Source organism: Populus euphratica, unplaced genomic scaffold (genome assembly GCF_000495115.2).
Source record: "Populus euphratica unplaced genomic scaffold, PopEup_1.0 scaffold1.1, whole genome shotgun sequence".
Lineage (NCBI taxonomy): Eukaryota > Viridiplantae > Streptophyta > Magnoliopsida > Malpighiales > Salicaceae > Populus > Populus euphratica.
In genome coordinates, this window is record NW_011499845.1 from 5,852,706 (window position 1) to 5,869,981 (window position 17,276).

The 17,276-nt window shown below is 34.3% G+C and overlaps 3 protein-coding genes and 1 long non-coding RNA gene across 8 annotated transcripts in view; 1 reads left to right on the forward strand and 3 right to left on the reverse strand.

Annotated features, from left to right (window-relative positions):
- Positions 1 to 2,163: 2,163 nt before the first annotated feature.
- LOC105124398 (uncharacterized) lies at positions 2,164 to 2,860 on the reverse strand. 2 transcript variants are annotated; one of them, XR_842043.1, is made up of 2 exons: positions 2,644 to 2,860; positions 2,164 to 2,557 (listed from the first exon to the last, which is right to left on the reverse strand). It is a non-coding gene; the product is annotated as an uncharacterized LOC105124398 (long non-coding RNA). The 2 variants fall into 2 exon arrangements; XR_842044.1 differs by having other exon boundaries at positions 2,164 to 2,560.
- A 73-nt stretch (positions 2,861 to 2,933) lies between these two features.
- On the forward strand, positions 2,934 to 4,370 carry LOC105128200 (probable leucine-rich repeat receptor-like protein kinase At5g49770; the record flags this gene model as incomplete). The annotated part of the gene is made up of 8 exons (XM_011029763.1): positions 2,934 to 3,016; positions 3,111 to 3,182; positions 3,263 to 3,334; positions 3,426 to 3,494; positions 3,584 to 3,658; positions 3,741 to 3,812; positions 3,909 to 4,043; positions 4,143 to 4,370. Coding segments are annotated over 8 exons (636 nt in total), but the record flags the coding sequence as incomplete, so codon positions are not given.
- Positions 4,371 to 5,577: 1,207 nt separating this feature from the next.
- On the reverse strand, positions 5,578 to 6,746 carry LOC105124407 (E3 ubiquitin-protein ligase RHA2A-like). Its single transcript, XM_011024427.1, has one exon. It carries the CDS (start codon positions 6,464 to 6,466, stop codon positions 5,960 to 5,962), a length of 507 nt encoding a protein of 168 aa, XP_011022729.1. The 5' UTR covers positions 6,467 to 6,746; the 3' UTR covers positions 5,578 to 5,959.
- An 8,000-nt stretch (positions 6,747 to 14,746) lies between these two features.
- LOC105124415 (uncharacterized PKHD-type hydroxylase At1g22950-like) overlaps positions 14,747 to 17,276 on the reverse strand; it is a 7,469-nt gene continuing 4,939 nt past the window's right edge. For 2 of the 4 annotated variants that reach the window (XM_011024439.1, XM_011024452.1), the window contains 3 exons: positions 16,712 to 16,830; positions 16,088 to 16,199; positions 15,678 to 16,003 (listed from right to left, as the gene is read on the reverse strand). In XM_011024439.1, the coding sequence (XP_011022741.1) occupies positions 15,968 to 16,003; positions 16,088 to 16,199; positions 16,712 to 16,830 (267 nt within the window). In that variant the 3' untranslated portion in view covers positions 15,678 to 15,967. Of the gene's footprint in view, positions 15,224 to 15,677; positions 16,004 to 16,087; positions 16,200 to 16,486; positions 16,531 to 16,711; positions 16,831 to 17,276 lie in introns of those variants that run through there. The other 2 variants (XM_011024445.1, XM_011024456.1) reach the window with 2 other exon arrangements.

Sequence of the window (17,276 nt, forward strand, 5' to 3'; positions counted from 1 at the left end):
GGCACCTCTCAATCAAGATCTCAAACTCTGTTTAATTTGTAAATAGACCAAGCCTACCCCAACCTTTCTTTACTAGTTAGAACCTCGCTATTGGGTTTGGTATGCAAGTATTAGCCTCACTGTTTCGATCCTGTTCTGTTAACATTTTCTCTGTTTCCTGAAAAAAGTACTAAAATCCTCGTATTTATAACACCATGAATTAATCCAGAAAATAAAGGAGGTGCATTTAAAAAAATCCAACACACAGAACTGAATGCGAATAACATGTCTTTAACATTATATGATAAAAGACATAGTCCCAGTTGATACATAATCTGATTTAAGGATAATCTTCATTGTAAGGGGGGAAAAAATGGTTACATGTAACTATACCCTACATTTATGTCAATCTATTTTCATTTTAATTTCTTTACCCTTTCCTGTTCCCTTTCTCTTTTGATAAGTATTTTCTTACTAATATATATAAATCTATATTCCATTTTGTAATGTCATGTGTTCATAATACTCCCATCCACATGCTAGCTACTGTGGTGTCAGGACGAACATCTTTCATGCGTGGGATTCAACAGTTTTTGTAAGTTGATGTCGAACTGAAGTCATTGTTGAATGCTTCAAATTGAAGTTCCCTATTATTAGTTTTTTTTATTTTATTTTGCTGGCACAAATTAATCAAAATGTGTGAGAGATTCATTGAGTCAGACCGCCAGGACGTCACGGGCATTGATCACTGCTGGTGATTTGGGTCCAGTGTCACTGAAATATGAAGATATGGAAGCCATGAATGATCGTCTATTCCACACGACCATCGTTATCCTCTTCCCACTCGGAGGACCAGTCCATACCCGTACAGACATCCCCGTACACTATACAAAAAGGAAGCTTGTAATATTCGGAGTATTTAAGGAGCATAACGCTCTTAATCTACCTATTTCAATTTGCTGTGCATTTGATACTTTGGAGGGATGAGACTGAGACTGTCAGCCATGATCATTTTTTGTCATTTGGTCATGGCTTCTTTTCTCCAAGAAAGATGGGTGGGGGATTGGATAAACAGTTGGATAACAAATGGAGAGGCAGAATTATGCTTTGACGCTTTTGCACTAAAAAACATACTTGTTATGGTTACAAGGGGTCAACTCAGTCGATGTCTTGGAGTATTTGTGTTTCGATTAAATCATGGAATACTTGTTGGAATGGACAGCATTAATGGAAAACAAAAATAACAGCGGGCGTTTCAAGAATCGATACGGGAAAGAAAACATCTACCATTGTCATTTGGCCGCTAAAAAACAATAATGGTAGAGGAAACATGAAAACGTACGCCCAAATTAAATTTGTTTTATGCTAATAATGATTATGAAAGAGGCATAGAGAAGGAAAGAGGTGACAGTGATGCAGTCTAACTATGGCCAATTTCCTGGTAAGTATGTAGGGGGGAACGAGGCAAATAAGGCCAGGCCGGCTCTAATTTAGATCACTGCTAGAGTTCTTCTGGTACGTAGTTGATGGTGGTAGTATATAGCTTGAAATTAACTCGACAGCTCACTCAATACTGCAGCCATGGGATTTAGAGCCACAGCCCAGTTGTTCTTCCTCCTTTCTTTCTTTGCTTCTGGAATTCATCTCATTTTCTCTGCCACAGACCCCGGTGATGGTAATTTAACAGCTTTCCTTCCTCTATCCTCTTCTTCTTGTAACTTCATTTTATTTCTTCGATATTTCTATTATTATTATTACGATCCATATTTTATCGTCTATATTGGATTTATCTCATTTCCAACTGCATGTTATCAAGCCAACAACCAGTAGTTTATCATTTGAGCAATGGTTTTGTGTGGTATTAGCAGCTGCAGAACTCCAATCCCTCAAAAGTCACTGGCAAAATACGCCACCAAGCTGGGATCAGACCGATGATCCATGTGGAGCACCATGGGTAGGAGTTACATGCACCAATTCAAGGATCACTTCATTGTCAGTGCTGAATCCCTCATCATTATCAGTAACTAATTATTATTCACAGTCTCTAAAGATTGATCAAAAGCAAGATCATTCTGATCATCAGTAAGAATTTTATACATTTCAGGAAGTTACCAAGCATGAGCCTCGCAGGGAATCTAAGTGATCGTATTGGAGGACTAACCGAATTGAGATCCTTGTAAGTTATCTATTTTCTTTATTTTAAGCAAATTCAAATTGTAGTTCTACCTTAGCAAGGTTGCTAATAATTAAGCATTGAAACATTACATTTTTTCACAAATGGTCAGATGCGTGCAATAATCTGTCTTAAAATCTTACATTCAAGCTTTGAGGTATTTTTATTGCAGGGACCTGTCATTTAATCCAAACGTTACAGGATCCCTCACTCCACGGTTAGGAGATCTGAAAAACTTGAAAATCCTGTAAGATGTACTCAATTTTCTACATGGTCAGCCGGCATATATACTTCTTCCTTGAACATGTCATAGCAACTGTATTTCATGCGCCTTTTCAGAATTCTTGCTGGCTGTGGCTTCAGTGGTAGTATTCCAGATGAGCTGGGCAATCTTGCTGAGCTATCCTTCTTGTAAGAGTCGTTAAACTTGTGATAATTATGAATACATGAATCAACAGGGATGCTATATCTTCACTATGTTAAACACTAACCTTGTTTACAGGGCTCTCAACTCAAACATTTTATCTGGTAGAATCCCCGCTTCGCTCGGTAAACTCTCCAAACTCTACTGGCTGGACCTTGCAGAAAATCAATTGACAGGAACCATACCAATCTCCAAGAACTCCAGCCCAGGCTTGGACCAGTTACTAAATGCTAAGCACTTGTGAGCATATTTTTCAATAACACCTTCAATGTGGAAGATGAGACAGCATTGTATTTACATGTTTCTATAAGTGCAATTAATTAATGCCTGATGCATAAATAATAGCTAATTTTCTGAATTTGCAGCAATTTCAATAGAAACCAGCTTTCAGGCTTCATTCCACCTGAACTTTTCAGCTTTGATATGATGCTGATACGCGTGTAAGTTCTTAACGACATAATGGTTTTGTTCCTCAAGCATGTTATTTCACCCCGATTCTGCCCTTCTAATTGATTTGTGATTCTTTGATGACAGATTGTTCGATGGGAATCGACTTGAAGGAGAAATTCCTTCCACGTTAGGTCTAGTTCAGACTCTTGAGGTTCTGTAAGTGAAAACTGTCCCGGTTTTGTCTTCCTCGTTGCGAGCTCAATTAGGACTGATATAATTCATTTTGCTTGCCGCAGTCGACTCAATAGAAATGCTTTATCTGGGGAGGTTCCAAAAAATCTGAACAACCTCACGAATCTCAATGAATTGTGGGTACTTTTAATCTACTCGCACAATTTATGAAGGCAAGCGGTTTCAGTCTGTTAAAAATGATCATACTTTTGCCTTCGTAACTCACAGGAATTTAGCAAACAATAAACTGGCGGGCCCTTTACCAGATTTAACTAAAATGGACTCCCTCAGTTACGTGTAAGTCAATTTAATTGGAAGATCCCTTCTGTTCTTTAACCTTGTTCTTTTCATGTTACCGAATTCTGATCCATAATTTATTTTTGCAGGGATCTCAGTAACAATTCTTTCTACTCTTCAGAATCTTCTGATTGGTTCTCAACCTTACCATCTCTCACCACCTTGTAAGTCTCCATCACATCAGAAATATATTGTGAAGAAACCTATAGATTGTTTTCTCATTTGGAAATTCCCATTATGGTGCAGAGTTATTGAAAATGGATCTCTTCAAGGGACTTTAACGCCAAAAGTCTTCAGTTTTCCCAATATACAGCAAGTGTAAGTTTTGTTTCGGATTCCAAGTGTCAATTGAGCTAGTAAAAAAAATTGTTAGAAAGTGCAAAATTAACCATTCATATATTTAAAATTTGGAAGGCTATTGAGGAACAATGCATTCAATGGCACCTTTGACCTGGATGACAGCTTTAGTCCACAACTTCAACTCGTTGATCTGCAGAACAACCAGATTTCCGCCGTAACACTGTCAGCTCACTACAAAAACAAATTAATGTAAGCGAGTTTCTAGAACTTACATTTATTCTTATGAAAAATGAATCAATTCTTTCAACCACTCACCATAAATCTCAATTTTCATTATCATGTTCTCAGACTTGTGGGAAACCCTGTGTGCACTGGTCTCCCAAATGTTAGTTTCTGTCAACCGTAGCAGATGATTTCAATATCTCCACATGAGGAAGGATAGCAAGCGTCTTGATTCGTTTTTATGCTAAATTCGGTTATTCATAGCTGTACAAGCTTTCAGTTGACTCTTCGTTGTTTTGAATTCTTTTAGTCCTTTGTTTCCAATTCCCAATTTCCTGCTGGTAATTTTTTTCATATGAACCCTTCATTTTTATTCTCATTTACATTTAGATTTTATAATTATCAAAGATTATCGAGTTGGGCCTGAGCCATTACTACTTTTAATTTGAAACTGCAACTAATTCCTGATTTTTTTTTAATGAATCTCACTAAAATGTAAACAAAGAAGGCCAAAGGCTCAAACTCGAAATACATGTCTTTGGAACTTCCGCCGTTTGGTGATGCTGTTAGAATTCGTCGAATTGCAACTCGCAACCAATTTGGTGAACCGAAATTTTGATTTTTGGGATTATGGGCTTTCGCTTTAAAAGGTTAAGAACCAGTAATGGTAATACTGTATTCTTTTTCAAAGCAATAGAGAATCTATGCCTGCGAGAGTTTCTGGAGAGGGAACAGCATATTCTACTTTCAACCAGCGAGGTATTACCAAATATTTTCTATTTCTTCACTGTTCTGTCTGAGCTTTTTATAAAAGAAAAGCCTCCCACCATTACAGTAACGTGTGTTTATTATTGATGTCTCCTTTTTCCAGTTTAGTTAGAACATGGAAAAATAAAATTGACGACAAATTCCTATCCTTCGTCTCACCCCATCTCTTTTATGATCAACACGGTGGTAGCATACGATGATGATTTCTGTCATAAGCAAAAAAGCACAATGTAACGGGTTCGAGCTTGCCGGAAAAACAGGGCCGGCCAGATCATATGAATAACTTGAGTAATGATTCAAAATCTCTCTTAAATAATTAAAAAAAACTTTAAGAATATATAAAATATATTTATCAATTATATTTTATGAAATAAATATTATTCCCATTTAATAAAAAATTTCAAATATAGACAACTCAACACCTAAAAAATAATTAAAAAATATCATTTATAATTTTGAGTAAAACTATTATCCATCTTAAGCCAGGCAGGCAGAGTCTGAAAATCTTGACCTTAACCTAGATAGATAGATAGATAGATAGGTTCTAAATTGTCCTTTTGCTGCTGTGTAGATTTATCTGGTGTTATAGATAAACCAGTTACCTTATCATCATTGTCCAATCAGTGCCCAAACCATTGAAACTACATGACTTCCATCTTAAGCAACAATTAAGACCCTAGTTCAGTTAAACGTTAGCTGAACAGTTCAGTTAGAGTCTCCAAATTCAGATCTCCATCTTAATTTTTTCCAAAAAAAATAAAAATAAAAAATCATAATAATCCAATCCCGTTGAAAACAAAAAACAATAACAATGATGTATAAAATACATGACAAATTAAATGAAATCATTAAAAAGCAGCCCCAACCAACATGGCATGGTGATTTTGTAAGAAGGGTTTGTTGGAGAGTGCCCTCCGATGACAAATACTAAAACTTGAAAAATGCACAGCAGTAAAAAAAACAGAAAAGAACCCCAAGGCCTCGAGGGCTCAAGGGCTCTCAAAAAATTTACAGTGGCTCAGAAATTCTAAAAAAAAAAGAGAGTTCATAGCTAGTCGAAACTCCCACAAACCCTCTCAAAATAAATCTAATTAAAAGAAAAAAAAAACATCCTTAAAATCATTCACCAATCATCATCATCGAATAATCATCCTCGTCGCCATCACGAGCACGCATCATCTCAGGGAGAACCACTCCACTAAGTTCTCCCCCACGCGCCTTCGCGTTTCTTCAACGCGCTCATCGGAAACAAGCGGCCACCGACACAGAGGGCAGTTAAAATTGAGATGATCAAGCCATCCATCAAAACATTCCTTGTGAAACACGTGGCGGCAATCGAGCTTCCTCACCTGGTCCCCATCCCTTAGAGTGCACAAGCACACCACACAATCCGATCCTCCCTTGTCATTTCTATCATCACGACCGCAACAATACTTGTAAGCAAATACCCGGTTGATTTTACGCTGCTCGGCAAGCACGATCAGACCGGCAAGACCAGAGCCCATTGAGCCCATCAGCCTATCATCCATAACGTGGTCTTGGTCCAATCGGTGAACGCCCAAGGCGTGGAAAACGCTGAAAAAGAAAGAGCGAAGGCAGGCAACACAGTTGGCTATGAATGCTATAAGGAGTAACGGGATCGATTCAGAAGACACATCGTTCAGCTGGTTTTGTAACCCCATCTTATCCTCTTCCTCTCTGTGTGTGTTTTGGTTGAGTCCACAGTGTTTTAGGTTGTGTGATTAAGAGAGACGGGGGATGGTTTTGATATATAGAGAGGTGTTTGATAAATAGCCAAAAGATAGGGGGGAGGGAGAGAGAATTCGGTTTTAGAGGGCAGGCGATGCTATGGATGTCGAAGTTTGCGGGACTAGAGAGGGGGGAGGAGATTTTGGGTCTTCTCAATGGCCATGTGTGGTGGGTCCTCTCCTCTCCTCGGTGGAAAATACTTCTCATTACAAGCAAATACATTCTCAAAGTTTTTTTTATTTTTTATTGCTGTTAATTTATAGAGCTCAACAGACGAGGGACTAGTCAATACGCCTGCAAGTGAAGATTAATACGTTGTTCACGATCGAAAAAGAGTGATTATTTAAAATATATATATATTTTTCCGATGAGAAATTCGGTCCGCATCCATCGATGCAAGTTAGATGACAATGATTTCTCGATTCACATGCTTCATCGTTGTAGCATGTCGTGCTAATTTTCTATCGGATCCCCCTGGAAAGGACTCTAATTAAGATGGCAATGATCGAGGGAATTCTATCGTAAGATTAATAAAAAGGGTTTCTTCACCGAACACAATTTCTTATCTCACACACCTCAACAACTCTTGCTTGTATTGTAGGTATTGTTCTATTATAAGAAAAAAGAATTACATGTGACTATGAAAAGGATTATTAAATTGCGTGAGAGAAACAAGGATTAGTCTATATTTAAATAGTTTATTTACCGAGAAATAATTAACTGCAATCAAATTTGATAGGAAATGCTTGCACTTGAAATAAATTATTATCCTGTATTTGACGCGGAAAGGGTTTGGCACATGGAAACAAGAGGGGCAGATCACGCAATGAAAACTTATCGTCACAAAAATTGTAACCTAACAAAGATCGATCAATTCCTGCTTCAATTATTGCTCTAATTAATGTGACTGTTAGGCCGTCGCGTCCAGAAAAACTCACAGCTGCTACTGTTTTATGGAAAAGTCATACTCATACATTCTCAAAAAATGAATTGTTAATTTTGAATAAATTGAGAAGGAATTGTCCTTATGAACAATTAAAGATGTCGTCATCGAAATTAATGATGTTTCTGGACACCTTCCGATTTTTTAAAAAAAGTTACCAATTAATGTTATAATAAAGGACAAAATGTACAATTTTGTTGAATTCTTGGAGTGGAAATATACTTTGATGGTGGTCCTCCTAATTTGTTTAATAAAACTAGATCTTTCAAGGGGGAAAAAAAAAAAAAAGTCAAGAAATGCAAGGGTCAGCTGTCTGGTTTACATATATCCTATTTGTCATTGTAGTATTTGTTATTTTTTAAAGTATTAATATAATAAAACAATTTATTTTTTATTTTTAAAAAATTTATTTTTAACATCACCATATTAAATTAATCTAAACATATTTTAAAAATTAATTTAAAATAATATTTTAACAAAAACACAAATACAAAAATAAACAAAGCCTTTAAAGTAATACACTAACCACTTAGTAAATTAAGTAGGTGAGATAACTCAACTCAACAGATCTTAAATTTGATTTTTAATGGTCACAAATCCAAATTAATTTAAAAAAAAATTATGTGTGAGAGAGGCAAGAAACCTCTTAAAATAAGTTTATAACTTTCTTCGAAAATGGCAATGCATTATTTGAGGAAAAAAAGGTATATTTTTATAAATATTTATACCAGATTTAGTAGAGGTTATTTTTTAATGTATTTTTATTATAAAATATATAAAAATAATATTTTTTAATTTTATTTTTAATATTAAAATATTAAAATTACAATAAAAAATTTAAAACTAAAAAAAATTAAATATTTTAAAGAGTAGAATCAAATTATTCTATAGAGATTAGCGTGTTTGGGAGTGTGGTTATTGTTACTTTTCAAACTGCTTTTTATTTAGAAAAGTATGTCAATAATATTTTTTTATTTTTTAAAAATTATTTTTAAAATCAGTATATCAAAATAATTTAAAAACATCAAAAATATATTAATTAAAAAAAATTAAATTTTTTAAAAATAATTTTAAAACACAGTGTCAAACAGTATCCAAACCAGGCTATCGAAGGACCACGGCCACGTGCTGAGGGGAAAAAAACCGATGGTCATTAGCCTTTTTGTCTCCTTGAGTTTGTCATAGAGGGACCACAACAACCATGGAGCTTTTGCGTCAGTACATGCTTAATGAGGACAAATTCTCAGGGCATACTGCCTTCATGCATGGGCTAGGTTAAATCTTGCAAGGAAAAACAAACAAAGAAAGGAGGAGGTGAATTAGGCGCGGAAAAAACAAAAAAAAAAAAAAAAGATTACTGGATGTAGCTAGAATCGCAAGGCCCTTCGAAATGGTAAAAAGGAAGAAGCAAAGTTTGTGAAGACTTGGAAAGAGAACGAGTTGTACGGATTCTCCATTCCATTCTTATATCTTTACCACCAATATATGCTTGTGTTTGATCCAACTTTGTACGCAGCCGATACAAACAGCCTGTCAGGATCGGAAAGCAGTCCCCACGCACCATCGAAGATCACAGGATTCGAAAGCCAAATTCCCGTTATCTTTAAAATTCTAGATTTCAATGATTTGATGTAGCCGCTCGCACAACTTGGATCCCTGTTAAACAGCTCGTTCATTTAAATACAAAACTACCCTCGATCTGTGTATATATACATACATACATATATATTAAGGTTGTTGATTATTAGATTAGGTCTAGCTTGTATATTATAAATGGATTTTATTCAAGTTATTAGAAGAATTATTAAAAAAATAATAATTTTTTCTAATCATATATAAAAACATATAGCACATATGAATAAATAGAAAATTTTTATTATTAAAAAAATATAATTTTTTATTTTTTTTTTATTTTGGTTCTCTGTATTCACTTTCACTTGATAAGATTTATAAAAATATTTATACTATGAAATATCATTTTAATTTTAGTAATTAAAATATTATTAAAATAATTGATTCAAAAATAAAAAAATAAATTATAACAAGTAATTTTATTTTTTTTATCTACAAAGATGATAAAGGATATCAAATAATATTTAAACAGCAATATTTTAAATTATTTATGCATGTGAAATAATAACAATTGTAATAATGAAATCGACTTTATTTTTTAATTAAACTAGCTAATCATTTGTAGTTTGGAATATATTTTTTTATATAAAAAAACTAGTGATCTGACCTCTCCCGGAGGATCATTAAATCATTCTAATCAGTGATCTAGAAAAATAATGAAAAAGCCTGGTCAAATTATAGGTTGGAACGTGGAAAGCATCTAGTTAATTCAAACAACTAGAAGCACCGCGCATGGCATGCAGCTCTTGACTGCTGATTCTTAATTAAATATTCTTAATCATTTCTTCTACTTTAGTTAGGTCGTCATTATTGCTCTATATGTAAACAACATAATTAATTCTTCAACTTTTATGTGATAATAATAAAAAAAAAATATCAAGTTGGGAAAAAAATATATATACACATGAAGGTAATTGGTGCTGCTTAATTTGAGAGAAAGGGGTCCCCTAATCGCTTGGTAAGTGAGAGTTCTGTCACCATAGATACCAACATGCATGTGATTAATAAAGTAATAGGTTAAGAGTTGGGGTGGGCGGTGGTGGGGGGAGGTGAAGACACATTCAGACGGGGACCGACCCTGTTGAGGGAGATTTTCCACGATCTCCGGTGACTTGCATCCAAATTAGAGAAACACTAAACAATGACGGAGAATTAAATCATGTTGATTAAAAAAAAGACATTACTAGAGACAAGAGCCTCAAAGGGGGTCATGATGCAATCTCCACTGCCCATAAAGATCCGCGTATCCTCCTTTAACACCTTTTTTTTTTTCATCTCTCAGGAATTCTGTTCACACTGTCAAATGGCCATGCTCGTACAAAAATCATCAAGGAAACAAACAAGCAAGTTACAAAAAGCTTCACTTACTAATCTATCTTCCTTTTGCCATTCAGGTGTTCTTGATTCTGTACTGGTTCTTCCCCTGTTTCATTTACTCGTGCAAGTATCATTTTTTTATTTTTAAAATCATCTTTGTTTAGTTTTCATTTAATTGTAGATTTCAGTTGTCATTAAATCATCCAGTTATATCCCATTATATCATAGCAAAATTAAATAAAAACAAGCTAGAAATATATCGTAAAGATAAATACATGATTATTGGTTAGATCCCATTATATCATAGCAAAATTAAATAAAAACAAGCTAGAAATATATCGTAAAGATAAATACATGATTAGTGGTTATATCCCATTATATCATAGCAAAATTAAATAAAAACAAGCTAGAAATAAATCGTAAAGATAGATACCTGGTTTTATATGTTTTACCTTTTCCAGGTTAAGCAATCTAACGGTCACAGATGGTTCATACAGGATTGGTGGTTAAGATTAGAAAGTGGAGGGCAGGGCTTGAAATCTTATAACGTTCATGAAAATAGATTTGGGATTAAATTGTGTAATGATTTCTATCTTCGCCTCTGTCCCAAGTGTCCTCTAAAAAAAAAAGGGAAGAGAGTTCACTCGCTTTTATCCCCGTGACGGGTAATTTTGAATTCTATCTCCATCTTAAGCTAAACGAGCATGATTATTTACATCCATCCTTGTCCTTTTGGTCCGACACTCCAAACCAAACACTGTCTGATGCATATGGTTTAATTTATCTAGACTGACTTCGTCATCATCAACGTTAATCGCGTCGTCGTCGTCGTCGTCGTTTGGGGGAGGCAAAGGTTGCAAAGTTTTTAACCCGGGTCGGGGGACCATCATGTAGAGCATATTTCAAATTATTTACGAAATCAGGGGGGATTTTGACAAAGTCAGCGCCTTGGTTGCCTTCACGTGGTACATATTGAGCTAGAGACACTGCCATTCTCATTGAACAAGAAAACCAATGACATTAGCAAACATAAAGCATCCGAGATGGCACGCACAACTTCCCTACAACCAGTCTTCAAACCCAAAAGACCCATCAGATTATTAACTTTAAATACATCAGATCTTCTCTTGCTATTATATTCAATTTAGTGGTTAAACTTACGTCCCTTTTTGTTGATGTTAAGGTTTAAATATATTTGGGGTGTGACTGTAGTTATTTTTTAAAATATTTTTTATTTTAAAATTATTTTATTTTTATTTTTTAAAATTATTTTTAAAATCGGTATATTAAAAAATCTAAAATATATAAAAAAATAATAATAATAATAATAACCCGCATTTCCAAGCGCTCGTGGAATAAATATGTGCCACCTATAATATATAAATATTATAAAAAAAAATTGTGAGAGTTTTCACTATAACTCTAAATATATATTGTTATAGATTGTGATAATAAAATTTATTTGGGTATGGTATATAATTAAAAGAATCACGATGATTTTTAGTATTGTCATGTTGTCTTTTATATTATTTATTTAAAAAGTTGTTGGTGCATGTTACATACATCCCAATTAGTGGGCGATGTTCGTATTATTAAGGAGATATGCAAGATGCATCTCGACAGTCAAATCTAATTATTTATCGTCTAGACATATGCGCAAATATACTTTCTTCCACATCGTGCGATGCATATAAACATATCATGACTGGATTGTCATTGATTATAAATTACCTGTGTTTTTTCTTTCTCTTATCTCTCATGATAACTAAAATGCATATTTATCCTTTGTTTATTTATTGTTTGTTGTGGTCTATTTTAGTCGTCAAACCCAAGTGACGACTCTTGGATCTGGAATAGTTGGCAGACCTGGGAACTTATAAAAAATTAAAAAAATTAATTAAAATTTCAGTTTATGATACTTTAAAAATAATGTAATTTTTTTATAAAAGATAAAAAAATTATTTAGGATAGTTTAAATATTATTTTATAAAAAAATCAATTAAAATACATATTCATCCTCTATTTATTTATTGTTTGTTTCGATTTGATATAGCTGCCAAACCTAAGGGGCGGCTCTTGGATCTAGTATAACCTTCAAATCCAAGAGCCTATAAAATATTGAAAAAGTAAAATAAAATTTATATTTATGATACTTTAAGGATAGTGTAAATTTTTTTATAAAAAATAAAAATTATTTATAAAAAATTATTTAGGTTAGTTTAAATATTTTATAAAAAAATTAACTAGAGTCTTTGTTTATGATACTTTAAAGATAGTTTAAATATTTTTTTAATAAAAAATAATATATATATTAGGATTTCTATTTAGAATATTTCAATATAATTTAAACAATTTTTTATAAAAAATAAAAAAATAATTAACATTTTTGTTTCAAATACTTTTATGGTAGTTTAAATATTTTTTTATAAACAATAAAAATAATTTATTAAAAAATTAATTATAATTTTTTTAGGATACTTCAATAAGAATTTAAATATATATTTTATATAAAATATTTAATTAAACATGATAGTTAGGCTCAAGCATTACTTAGACCTAGCATAATATTAAGATTTAATATACTTAGATCTGTGGTGATTATCAGATTTTTTTGAGTTTGTTATGGCTGTCAAAGGTTTAGAAAATCTAGTATTAAGATAAGATTTATATTATTTGAGTTTGGTATTAATATTACTAAATATTTTCTAATTTTTTTTTAAAAAAAATTATATTTTAAAAAAATTATTACCATAATATATACTAAAATATCTATACCAAAATAAATATCAAGGCCTTATCGGAAGCGTATTCGTGCTCAATGGTGGGACCAAAAAAGGTTGGGATTTCTGGGAAAGGTAGGTTCCGCTCCAGTCCCCTGACTGACTTGACGAGCTGCCAATTAGTATCATCACACGCGGCAATAGGTTATGAAAACCAGCGTACACCAGGTGTTAGTCGAGTGTAAAACCATTGCAAATGCACTGCACGCTGTGTGAAGCTACCGAAACCATGTTAGGAGTTTGACAGCCATGCACTAATAATCCGTTATTAGTCTAAAATCCCATGACAACGTCCATCCAAACATGTTTGGTTAACGTTTTCGAAATCGTATTTTTTTATTTAAAATTATTTTTGTGTTTTTTTTTATCATATTAGAATATTTATTTATTGAGGAAAAGAAGGCTAGGACCCCGCAAAACACGCTACGAACATCAAGTCTTTCTTAGGTGCAAGTGCAACAACTTCTGACCTAAGTGCTTATTAATTATTTATTTTCCTTCACAGAGGTGAAGGGTCTTTGACACCACTTAAGTTACGGCAAGAAAGAGAAACATTAAACAGAGGCTCAAAAAGGATAGCTCGGTCCCGATGTGGAAAGACAAAGAATGTTGACAAAACAAGCGGTCCATTCTCTCACTCCAACAAAATTAATTAACTTTTTATGGCATTTGCCAACATATTGCGTTTGAAGAAATCAAAGATAGATCATGAACTTGTCCATTAGCTCATAGAAGAGTCCAGATTCAATTTGGTTGCTCATAATGACGATAGTGCCACTAATAATGACATGAAAGAACTAAACCTTGATTCCGTCACAGAAGTGATTAGATTATAACCTAAATTAAAAGGATAGAGCGACGAGCTGGAAGCTTTGTATAAATGAAATCATCTGGGATATACTGCGAGAAGTTTTGGGAGTCCAGAAGATTCTTAAACAACTCGGCATTGGAGACAGATTGGTAGGCCTACCAGCATAAAAATTGCGGGGAGAGAGAGGGGTTGGTGTACTTGGGGGCCACGAGAGAAAAACAGCTATAAATCAAGCAAGAGAATCGAAAAAAATTAGATATAAATACAAAAATGGCCGCATTTTTATCCAAAGTATCTTTCGTTTATGAGCGTTTATTAATCATGCTATTGCGTTAATTTACAAAGTTAGAAGAAAAATAAAATGCTTATAATATTTTTCAGGGGAAAAGGAGAGGAGGGAGGGGCGGGTAGGGGAGAGACAAAGGAGGAGGAGGAGGAAGAGACAAAGGTGAGAGACGAGGATGTAGAAGGAAGCAATGGTTGTTGCATCGGTGGAGAAAAGATAAAAGGAAAGGAGATGGGTGGAGGGAGAAATGAAAGGGAAGGAGACAGGAGAAAAAGGGAAACTTCTTGGCGATTCAATGTTTTACACGAAATTGAAAATTTTGAATGAATAAAAGGAAGGTATTTTAAGCTAAAATAGAGTTAGTGATACCTCAACAGTTCAGTAACGGTAACCTTAACGCGAGCTATAAACGAACTTTTTTTTTTTAAAAAAGGACTATTCATATAGCTTCTTGAAACCATAATTTACTCATAAAAAAAATACACTAGTCTATACAGTGAAAATAGTACAAATACGATAAGGCATCTACGTACACATATCACATGCACGGATTGATTTTCTTTTTACACAGAAACCTGAAAATTCATCATATTTCACAAGGGTTCAGTCAGTCAGAACAGTACAAGGTTTCTCGTAAAAGACATGGATGAATCGGTGCAAGCTCGCTCGCCCAAAATTAAACTCAGTTTATCCGGAAGAAGTCCTGGAATATTATTCTCTGTACACCAATGGACACCTTTTTAGTAACAGAAAAAGGCCAAATACAACTGGTGGCCGTCCAAGTGTCTTCATCCGTATTTTTCCATGGCCAAGACACCAAACCTGCCGTACCCTTCATGGACCACTACTACGAGATCAAAGTTCGAATTATTCTTCCCTAGTGGCCATGGAAAAACACTGGGATGAAAAGAAGCCAGCAACCTGCAAGGGGAAAGGTAAAAAAACGAGCCCTCCTCTTTTATATCATAACATAAGACACAGCAAGTCAGACAAAAAATTTTATGCACTGGGCAAATCAGACACTAAATACTGCCATGCCTTCTTCTAAATAGACGTGCAAACAGGTCTAACTGTGTTTTTGCAGTCAGCAGCAAAGAAGCACAATAACGGTAGGAAAAAAGGCCTGTTGAAAGATCATCTGCCGCAAGCAAGTCCCGTGAGAGCGTCTACCTGTTTGAAGCACAGTTTGGACCGTGGTACAGGATGGAGAATTTGGTGGGGCTTAGCACCGTATACCAAAGTATAAATTCCAAGAGAGTTGTACAATGACAAAGGATGCTAGGTCATGGTCATTGATTATAGTTCTACTTTAACCCCTAACTGAATTATCTTATAAAGTTCTCGCATGAAAAAGAATGCTAGGTAGAATATAGGATTTTAACTAGAACATTTTTCTTCTTGTATGATTGCATTGCACCAGAGATTAGTGCATACTTCAATTTTGAAAGCAAATAAGACAACATTGCATTAGACAGATTTCAATCCAACTTGGAAAGAGAGAATACAAGATGCACCCTTCATTAATAACCAACAAAAGCCTCGGACAACTTTAACACAAAAGGACTGAAACAGCAAGAAAGAAGAAAGAAAGAATTGCCACTTGGCAAGGGTGAGAAATCTGCTATCTTACAGCTTCACAAGCAAAACTTGAGAGAAATTAATGACTCAAGATGCAGATATACCATCCCTCTTCAGCAATTCCTACAAAAGCAGATATCAAAAGATTAGTGTATAGCAACTGATGCAATTTCTTCAACCTATTCATCTTTACATCACAACATATACCAGTTTGGTAGCAGCAACTGACAGATGTTGTCTTTCTTTTTTCTCACGTCGGCAATCTCCACACCAGCTGGAAAAATCATTTTGATGTTTCTTCAGCTCTCGAAAAACTGAACTGAAAAGTATTAAAAATAGCCAAGAAAAAAAATTAAGGACAGACAATTCAGCAAACAGCTTGAACTTCAATGCTACCAAAGCACCAAACCACTAAGAGCAAAATAAGATAAAGTTTGCAGCTCTCACGCAAGACAGCATTAACAAAAATTAACTTCCTCTATATTTCTGCTCATCTAAACCATGAAGCGCATTGTCTCATCCTCTAAGCCCCAACATGCGGCATTTAGAGTGTTTGTTTTATAGTTATTTCATAAGGTAGAATTAGAAAATTAGCTAGTATTATACCTCTGATTTCAAGGTTTGCATTTCAATCCCGGTCAATGCAGTAACTGTATTGGGAAGGAATCATGAATGGATGTTAAAAGGAACCCTGAGAATTAAATTCTCTGAGATTCCATGCTAGTTCAAAACTATGCCACCACTGCGACAAAGAAGTTGCACCTAAAGTGGAGCCCTTTTATGCAAAAGAGGGGATGCTAAGTGCAAGAACAAAGGAGAGGAAAAAGATACCTTCTGCACCATATAACTAAGTTGACCCGGTGCCCAGAAATAGTCGCTCTTGCACCATGCCGATGGCGACCTCGATGAAGAACTGCTCGTCCCGGAATGTGGGCATAATCAAAAACCTCCTATTCAGAATAAGGTGAATAAAAAACCCCAAATCACATAAAGCTCTAGTTACCTAGAATTTTTCAACAATCTAAAATTTCCTGTCATAAAGGAACAAAAATACCCATTAGAAAAACAAAAATACCCATTAGAAAAGAAGGCGGCTCTAATTAGTTAAAACTTCCTTTTTACCCTTCTCTCTCTAGATTAATAAATAAAGTCTCATCCTACTGAGCATCTTGAACAATTCCAGAAAACAAGAAGCACACAACCATTAGCTTAAACTAGTTGTCATGCCCGCACGCTGCCGTAGGTTTATAGCATGTTTGTGCAATCCAAAATGTTTTCATAAAATATTAAACTACAAAGCTAAATTTTCAACCAACTTAATATTAAAAAAATAAAATAGATAGATAATTTTGAAAAAAATCATAAAAAATAAAAGGAAAAAAAATCATGTAGGGAA

Coding starts and splice junctions, on each gene's coding strand:
- LOC105124407 (XM_011024427.1), bottom strand. CDS start 6,466: ATGGGGTTACAAAACCAGCTGAACGATGTGTCTTCTGAATCGATCCCG.